The sequence below is a fragment of the Spinacia oleracea genome, chromosome 2, assembly GCF_020520425.1.
Source record: "Spinacia oleracea cultivar Varoflay chromosome 2, BTI_SOV_V1, whole genome shotgun sequence".
Lineage (NCBI taxonomy): Eukaryota > Viridiplantae > Streptophyta > Magnoliopsida > Caryophyllales > Amaranthaceae > Spinacia > Spinacia oleracea.
In genome coordinates this window covers 103,747,468-103,757,271 of record NC_079488.1, presented here as the reverse complement: position 1 = coordinate 103,757,271, position 9,804 = coordinate 103,747,468, and the positions used below count along the sequence as shown (strand labels likewise).

Below are 9,804 nucleotides of genomic sequence, written 5' to 3'. Positions count from 1 at the left end.
CTATGTTGTTATTGTTGTGGACGGCGCTGCCTCTGGTGGTGGTGGGATCTCCAAATCGATGAGCTGTGTATGACGTTGTGCTCCAGATGAAGATTCACCCATCTCCCTCAAACTGTCTTTTGCTTGTTTAAGTTGTGTCTGATACACCACGTCTGTGAACGGTGGAGGGTTGAGAAACACTTTATGACCCAATGCCATAGATATTGCATATTGTCCCATACAATGTGCAAGCTTGTTGAACAACCTGGGAAGATGAGTAATTGAAAACGAACTGAACCTTGTCATAAGACAAGCCACGTCTTTGATAACTGGAGCTAATTCATGATGATAATAATCTTCCATAGCTGTTAACAACTTAATCAATAGTTCTGCATCAGTTTCCACTTCCAATTTCTGCACCCCATAATCCAGTGCCATTTGAAGACCCTCCCTTAGTGCATACAACTCTGCTGCCAGTGGAGTGATGGCATTGTATTTACTTGCAAATCCAATATACCAGCTCCCTGTTTCACTTCTAAAAACACCACCACCCCCTGCTTCGTCTTTTTCTTTCCAACTGCCATCAATGTTAAGTTTCAGAAAACCAGGAGCTGGAGGCTTCCAAGCTGGAGCCTTCTGCAACCAGTTACCTGCAACCTTAGTCTGCACCATTGAGTTAGTTTCCCTATAGTCCACATAGAAAGCATTATAAACGGAGAATGGCTTGATCATTTTCAGTTCAAAAACTGCTCTATTACGAGCCTTCCAAATATGCCACACAGCCATTATAAAAACAACTTTCCAGGCTGTGCTTAAACTAAGATTGTACTGCATCCATTGGTGCCAATTAGAATTAAAAAAAGAATGTAAGCACACTTCCTTAGCTACTGAAATACGTTGGAAAATAAAATTCCAAAGGATGCTAGAATCCCCACAGTCTCTAAACAAGTGCAGATGAGTTTCTGCATCACATGAGCATCTACAGCATTGTCCAGAAATGGATTCTACATATTTTGATAGACTATCAGCAACTGGCAAGATTTGGTGAACACAATTCCATAACAACATTCTGTACTTAAATGGTGAAGGAATTTTCCACAAAGATTTCCAAGAAACTGTATTAGAGCTAATAGGGAAATGTGAAAGGGAATTACAAAGGAGGGAATAAGCAGACTTAATACTAAAATTTCCATTCTTTGAATTTACCCAAGTGTAGAAATCTTTTCCTTGGGACACTCTGGCCAATGGAGTAGCTAGAATATCAGTTTTAATAGGATCAGGGAGAATATGCGCCACTTTTTGAAAATTCTAGACTCCATTTTTTATAATATCACACACATATAAATGTCCCACCGCATCCGGAATATCCCTATTTATTACTTTGTATAATGGTTCAGTTCCGACCCAATGATGATACCAAAACGAAGTGGATTTCCCATCCCCAATTCCAATTTTTATTCCCTTTTTTAAAAGGTCCCGTCCCTTTAAAATGTCCCTCCATATCGGGGAATGCCTTGGGTTGGACATACAATCAAAAAAGGATCCGTTTTTAATGTATTTGTCTTTAAAAATACGAACCCACAATTTTTCCGACAAAGTTAATAATTTCCATCCCAATTTTGCCATAAAACAAATATTCCATTCCTTTAACTTTTTTTATTCCCAACCCCCCCAATCCCATAGGAATTGTGATTTTTTTCCAAGAAATACGGGCTAGATATCTGGTTCTATCCACTTTATTCCATAAAAACTTTCGACAAGATTTTTCTAATCTATCTATCACATTGTTCGGAATAATATTAGTCTGCATCGTATAAAGTGGGTAGGTATTTAAAACTGATTTAATAAGGGTACACCTTCCCGCCATATTTAATAACTTAGCTTGCCAACCCTTTATTCGATCCATCGTCTTGTCTAAGAGTCCAAAGTAGTTGTTTATTTTTAATTTGTTTGGTCTTATATCCACTCCTAAATACTTTCCAAAACAAGTTGAAATGCGAAGCCCATAAGGGTGAGCAATAGTGTTTCTGATAGTATGATTCATTTTTAGTGGGAAAATAATTGAAGATTTCCTCATATTAACTTTTAGGAAAATTTGGTAATATTAATCCAACCTTTGGCCGATTTTCTTTTATTAATCCCACCTACGACATATTTTTTAATAATCCCACCTTTACTACCCGACGACTTTTATTGGGCTTAAGTGGCCGGTAATCGGTGAAAAAGTCAACGAGATGGTGATGAATTGATGATGATGACTGAATATATCGAGAGAGAGTACTGCCATGTAGAGAAATAATGCCGCTTACAACAGTTTTATGACCTGTTGGGCCCAATAAAAGTTGTTGGGTAATAAAGGTGGGATTATTAAAAAATATGTCGTAGGTGGGCTTAATAAAAGAAAATCGGTCAAAGGTTGGATTAATATTACCAAATTTTCCTAACTTTTAACCCTGAAATAGTTCCAAAATCATCAATAGTTTGCATAATAATTTCCATATTCTGAGAAGTGGCTGACCCAAATAAAAAGACATCGTCCGCATAAAAAACATGAGAAAGAGAGATATTTTTAGTTAGTTTTAACGGACTCCACTCTCCTTTTTTCACTCTCTCCTCAATAAGCATAGAAAGTCTATCCAAACATAACACAAAAATGTAAGACGACAAAGGATCACCCTGCCGTATGCCTCTTGAGGGTCTAAAATTTTCCGTGATTTCACCATTCCATAAAACAGCAATATTTGGGGTAGTGATACAGCACATAATCAAATCAATAATTTTTAAAGGAAAATTATAGCTAATTAATGTATCTCTAATAAAACTCCACTCAAGACTATCATAGGCTTTATTTAAATCTAATTTCAATGCCATTATGTTCTTTCCTTTTCTAGATTTATGAAAGTGATGTGCAACTTCCTTCACAACGATCACATTATCCTCAATACCCCTCCCCTTAATAAAACTTGATTGAAGAGGGCTTATTAAATTATCTAGAATGGGTCTAAGTCGATTTGTGATAATTTTAGTCACTAATTTGTATATCGTGTTGCACAGCCCTATTGGTCTTACATGCTAGTTTTTGTCTTCTATTTGTACTACATAGTATAATGGTCTTACATGCATGGACTCATTTTAACACTCACTTACACCAATAAACGTTGATAGAAAATAGATACTGTACCAAATAATAGTTACGGAGTAATAAAATGAATATACTTTTTATTGCCCCTTGTATTATTTTTTGAATGTCCCTTTGAATCTGTCCATATTCTTTTGGCCTTTTGGTATGTTTACCACTCGCCCGATCTCTCTCCCCTCTTCGTATGAACATCTTTGTATCAATTCAAGTACAAAACTTTGCCGAATTCTTAATAAAATGAAGTTTTTTTTACGAAATAAAATAAAATTGAAATATGGTCATTATAGAGAAATCTTTAATAGACAGATTAAGGAAGCATTGTATAACCCCAAAAAAATATATAAATCTCAATCTAACTTGACACCTTGTATCAGTTTTTTATTATTATTTTTTATGCATAGCAGGCGAAACAGAAAAAAAAAACACAGTGAATTGATTACAAAAAAAAATTACAGTATGCACTAGTGTCCATTTTCATATTTAACCTTGTACGTAGTTCGAGCAATTTCCGGCAATATTGCTAAAAGAGAGTTAAGCCTATGATTGGGGTCTAAGTTTTGCAAAAAATCACCAATTAGGACCTCACTTTTTTTGGGTCAATAATTGGGACCTAAGGTTAGATTTGTGGTAGTTTAACTCACCTTGAACTCAAGGTTGACTATTCAAACTAATAAAATAAATCAAAAATAAATTATACTCTGTAAGTGTTATGAGTTAATAAGTAGTATTATTTGCCAATTTTTTAAGGGTTTTATTGGGTTTATTTTGTTCGTCTTTAGATTTGAGTTCATTGGTACTTGTTAATTTTGTGATTTTTTGTTCCCCTAAAAAATTGTGATTTTTTGTGAGATTAATGATTGAAATTGGTTAATTTTGTGATTTTGTATGATACTAATGCTGCTAAATTTTGTTGTTTTTGTGTTGATTTTGATCGATTTGTTATGGTTGTTTGATTTATTTTTTTTTGATTTATTTTTTATGTTCACTTTGTGATTTTATACCTTAATCACATAAGAACATCGAACTTTTTGCATGATTTCTAAATTGATTGAAAGTAAAATGACATTCGGCCATTGTTTTGAATGAAGATGTTTTTTAAAGGGGTGACATGCAATGAAAAGTATGATAGATTGATACGCTTTCTTTCGTTTTCTTTACTGCTTCACTAGGGTACAAAGTATTTTAAGTTGTGACTCGTATACTAATTTTCTTTTAAAAAAATGGGTCGGAGCGGGTTGGGTTATGTTAAATGGGTCACTTGAACTGACTAAATATGACTAGTTTATGACCCGAACAGACCAACTTCATTAAGTTTGGGCCCGACCCGCCCGTGACATGACCCATTTTATAGTTCTATGTTAAAACATTCAGGCGAACATTTTGGTTTTGTTGGGTTTCTATGTAAAATTATGTGAATATTAGAAATTAGTTACTTAACATTTTTTTAATCAATTTATCGTTAACCTTAACTATAATGGACGAACTTCATTAATAAAGAAAAAAATAAATTAATGTGGTGTTGGTAGTTTCCGTTGATATTTGTTCAAGAGGGGGATATTGGAGGTGTAAGAATTACAATTAATTAATTTAATTAGTTTTGTATTTTTGAAAAATAAAATGTTATTATTATATTTATTCTTTCTTAACCCAAGGACTTAACATTTTTTTAACAACCATAATTAAATTTGGCTAGAAAAATAAGATGAGGTCCCAATTATTGACCAAAAAAAAGGTGAGGTCCCCATTGGTAATTTTTTGTAAAACTTGAACCCCAATCATGGGGTTAACTCTGCTAAAAGATGTCAGAATTCCCAAAATATGTCACTCTTTCAATAAATTCTCACTCTACCGTCAATGTCAGCACTGGTTTAAAGACAATTTTATTTTTTTTCCAATTCAACATAAAATCGGTAATTGAATTGGTGATGTTATAAGGATAAACCGCCGATTGAAATTGGCGATTTTGTAAGACATCATTGCCATTTGAATTTGCGATTTTGCCAAGATTTCGTTAAAAAAGAACTTTATGCTCAACATCATCGTCGTCTTCTGCATCATTGTCAATGTCTTCTTTCATTATCTACCTTTGTTTTCCCTATCACAACTATGCTGCTATTCAATTTTCTTTTTTTTTTTAATAATTTCAGTACACTGCAAAAATGGAAGTAAATTGAGACCATTTAATAAGCGGCGAGGGACGAAGATTCTCGCGAGGTGTGGTTGAGGAGTGGTGCCGTGGAGTGGTGGGCAATTAATTGTCAGCCACGTGAAGCAGTCAAGGGGTGGAGTGCCGGCGCCGGAAGCCGCGAGATGTGGAGAAGGGCGGCGAGTCCGACGACTCCGACGAGGTGTTAGCCGGTAAATGCCAGCGAAGTGCAGCGACGAGGGCTGGAGCCTATTCCTGCCTTTGGGTTTTGTCTTTTATGAAATAAAATCGCCAACTGAGCTGACAATGTATCACCGATACATCGCCATTTCAGTTGGCGACTTAGTACTGACTCGTTATAAAAAAATTAAAACGATTGTCTATGCTAACGTGGACGGTATATTAAAAAATAATTGAAAAATGGTCGTATTTCAGGAATTTTGACCTCTTTAAATATTACTAGATTTTAGCACGGATTCTATTAAATTGTTTAGTTTAAATAAAACTCTTATGTATATACCAATTTTATATACTTCGTATTAGATTAGATTAGTTTTTGATTTTGCATTGAATTCTATTTTAGATTTTTTTTTTTAATTATGAGATTGTTGGTTTTTGGATGAAATTGTATATGCGTAATATTAATAATTAATTAATAAAAATATCTACGTGGCACTTAATTATTTATCTACGTGGAACTCGACTTTTTTTAATTCAAAATTAATTTTGAAATCTTATTTTTCATTGGCCGAAACCATTAGATTTCCTACGTGGCGCTCTAATATTGGATTAATGTTTGATTTTAAATTGATTTTTATTTATTTTATTTCAGATTAGTGTTTGATTTTGGATGAATTTTATTTTAGATTTATTTTTTAATTATTAGAGAGTTTGATTTTAGATGGAGTTGTATATATTAGTAATTAATTAATTAAAATATTTATGTGGCACCTAATTAATTATATACGCGGCAATCGATTTTTTTAATTCAAAAATAAATTAGGAATCTTATTTTTCATTGGCCGGAACCATTAGTAATCCTACGTGGCGCTATAAGAATTCAGCAAATATGCATATTGGATTAATGTTTGATTTTAAATTGAATTTTATTTATTTTGTTTTAGATTAGTGTTTGATTTTGTATAAATTTTATTTTAGATTTATTTTTTTAATTATTATAGTGTTTGATTTTTGATGGAGTTGTATATAGTAGTAATTAATTAATTAAAATATCTACGTGGCACCTAATTAATTATTTACGTGGCAATCGATTTTTTTAATTCAAAAATAAATTAAAAATCTTATTTTTCATTGGCCGAAACCATTAGTAATCCTATGTGGCGCTCTAATAATTCAGCAAATATGCCTCCTTTATATATATATATATATACATATATATATATATATTAGATTATTGTTTGATTTTGGATGAATTTTATTTTAGATTTATTTTTTAATTATTGGAGTGTTTGATTTTAGATGGAGTTGTATATATTAGTAATTAATTAATTAATTAAAATATCTACGTGACACCTAATTAATTATCTACGTGGAAATCGGTTATTTTTTTAATTATTAGAGTGTTTGATTTTCGATGAAGTTGTATATATTAATAATTAATTAATTAAAATATCTACGTGACACTTGATTTTTTTAATTAAAAAAGAAATTAGAAATCTTGTTTTTCATTGGCCGAAACCATTAGTAATCCTAGGTGGCGCTCTAATCTTTCAGAAAATATGCCTCCTTTATATATGTATATTAGATTGTCGGATCCGTAGTAATATTGAGAATTGATATTTTTCCATGACAATTGAATTGACCACTCGTAATTTGCACGGAATGGTCCATACTTCTATAGTACTCTTGCAACACTAGTATATTACTCCTGTTCAAGTACTTTGACCTCTCTAGAATTTTAAAAAGGGTGATTAATTGCTGGTAATTCGTACTTTCAACAATCGATTGTACCATTTGATCTAACCTAAATTTGCAGACCTGAAATTAAGCTTATCTATCAAGAGATCAACAAACGCAAAAAGGATATTACGCTCATTTGAAATTAATACTTCGTATTAACTATTAAGGAAAATACCAATTGTCTGTTGGTTCAGTGGTGATTGGGGCTGAACTTGGTAGGGAGAACTCGTGTTCGATCCCCGCAACAACAATTGGGAGGGGACTGGAACCTATCCACCCAGAACTCGCCCCGAATCCGGATTAGCCCCTAAGGGTGAACCGGGTGCTAACATCAAAAAAACTATTAAGGAAAATGATATAATTGTTACTTGTATATTGTACAAAACTGTTGTAAAAAACTAACACAAGAAAGATATTGAATTAACCAGAAAAATTATGATGTTGGTTGAGTTAGGTTTGTTCTTTTCTCCATATTTTTATTGTTTATTCCGTATTACAAAGTACTTATTTTCCTTAAAATTAGACCAAATAATTTTTTTTAGACCATGTTATAAACTAATAAGATCAAATCAGGTGATCGAATAAAACAGAGCCTAGTTGCGTATAGGAGGGGAAGGTGGGAAGTCAAGTGATGCGACTAGGGATGACAATGGGTAGGATCTGAACCTGATCCTACTGGATCCAGATCCGTTTTTCACACATGGTACAGATCTGGATCTGCGGGTCCAAAAATTTTGGATTCAGATTCAGATCTGCTAGATCCAACGGATCCGCGGGTAGGATCTGGATCCACATATAATTTTTTTCCTTCAAATTTTTTTATGCTTTTACAAAAAAAAATAAAAAACAAAAAGATGCAAGATATAATCTAACGGAATAAAAAAAAATAAAAAATTATGAAAGAATTTCAAACTCATTATTTTATACATATTTTTTATTAAAAATAAAACCTTACTTTAAAATGGATTCATGGCAGGATCTGGCCCGGATCTGGATCTCAAAAACAAGATCCATTTCCAGATCGTATCCGCCAGAATTGGATCCGGATCCAGACCCGCAAAATCCAATTTTAAAGATCCAGATCCTATAAAACGGATTCAGATTTACCGGGTCCAGACAAAGTCCAGATCTTTTGTCATCTCTAGATGCGACTCTATCACATCTGGATGAATGGTGTTGAAAAGAAATGGGGAAGGTGAGGTGATTGTGTGGAAAACTGAAAGTGGGGAACCAAGAGGATAATCATAGTACATTCGTCGTGAGAATGAAATTTATAGCTCATAATTCTTGATAATAATGAGCAAATATCCGTAACAAAGTGGGAATTCAACGTGTCATGTGTATGTCTTAGGCTCCGTTTGGTAAGGCGTAAAATATTTTCTTTGTAAAACGATTTTTCAAGGGAAAACAATTTTCAAGTGAAAATACAATTTCAAACTAATTTTCCTTTGTTTGGTAACTTAAAGGTAAATGGGAAAAGATGGTGAAGATTGAGGGGAAGAAAGAGAGGGAGGTAAGAGCATCTTTAATGGTTAGCTAATATCATTGTAGCTTGGTATGCCACATCAATTTTTCAAGCAACAATATTTTCTATCTATAACATGTTCCAATGGTTAGCAAGTAGCTTGGTTTTGTTTAACTTCTTTTTTTACCTTTTTTTTTATTCTATTCTTACGTTTACATTTCTAATAATTAGGAAAAAAAAGTCTTTTTTTTCCAAGCTAATTAGCTTGGTAGAGCTAATTTGCTTTGTGTAGCTAATTTAACAAAAATGCTCCAATGGTTTAGCTACTTGCTTGAAAGTTTTGGAAAGTGCAAGCAAGTCCCTAAATGCAACGTACCATTGGAGTTGCTCTGGAGGAAAGAAGGAAAAGTGGTTTTCCTCCCTTACAAATTGAAAAGGGTTTTCCATCTTTGAGAGAGTAATGGAAAATTGTTTTCCATCCCTTACCCAACCAAACAACGTAAAATGATTAAAAAAAGGGAAAACGTTTTACGCCCTACCAAACGGAGCCTTAGTGCAAATTAAATCATCATTTTAAGGTACATGCATTAGTGTCATGTTGAGCATTTTGACATTTCCACCTTTGATATTGACCCTCTTCCCCACTCTCTTGTTCGTTATGGTGGAAGATAAAGTAAAAACCCTTTAATATAAGGTATTGTTTGGATAATATTTGCTCATTTCACCTCTCTTCTTCTCTTACATGTCCCAAACTCCCCATTGCTCCACCATAATCCCCCTTACTCTTACTGTGCCATTGTTGCATCCTCCCTATTCCCCACACCATGGTAAATATTGCCCCATGTTAAGTTGTTCTATGTTTTCAAACTAAGGATTTAACCTGATTTTCAAGACACGTACGGTCATTAATCATTATCCATAACTCCATAAGTAACCCATGAATTCACAATAGAAATTATTATCCTTGTACCTTACGTTGCTCAATTTGAAAACCCTTTTTTTAACGGAAAAAAAACCACTTTACATCAACTATATTCTTAAATTAGTGAAGTTAATAGTGACATGGGAAGCTATGAAGTTATGAACTCATACGCCAAAGATATTGATTTGGTATTTAGTCGCTCTCAATTTTCAAAGATAATTATGGGATGTAGT

General features: G+C 33.2%; 1 protein-coding gene across 1 annotated transcript; it reads right to left on the bottom strand.

Annotated features, from left to right (window-relative positions):
- LOC130467691 (uncharacterized) lies at positions 1 to 1,047 on the bottom strand. The gene has a single exon (XM_056836280.1). It carries the CDS (start codon positions 1,045 to 1,047, stop codon positions 1 to 3), a length of 1,047 nt encoding a protein of 348 aa, XP_056692258.1.
- Between the last annotated feature and the right edge of the window lie 8,757 nt (positions 1,048 to 9,804).

Excerpts from the sequence above, each read along its gene's own strand:
- LOC130467691 (XM_056836280.1), bottom strand. The coding sequence starts at position 1,047 with ATGTTGTTATGGAATTGTGTTCACCAAATCTTGCCAGTTGCTGATAGT.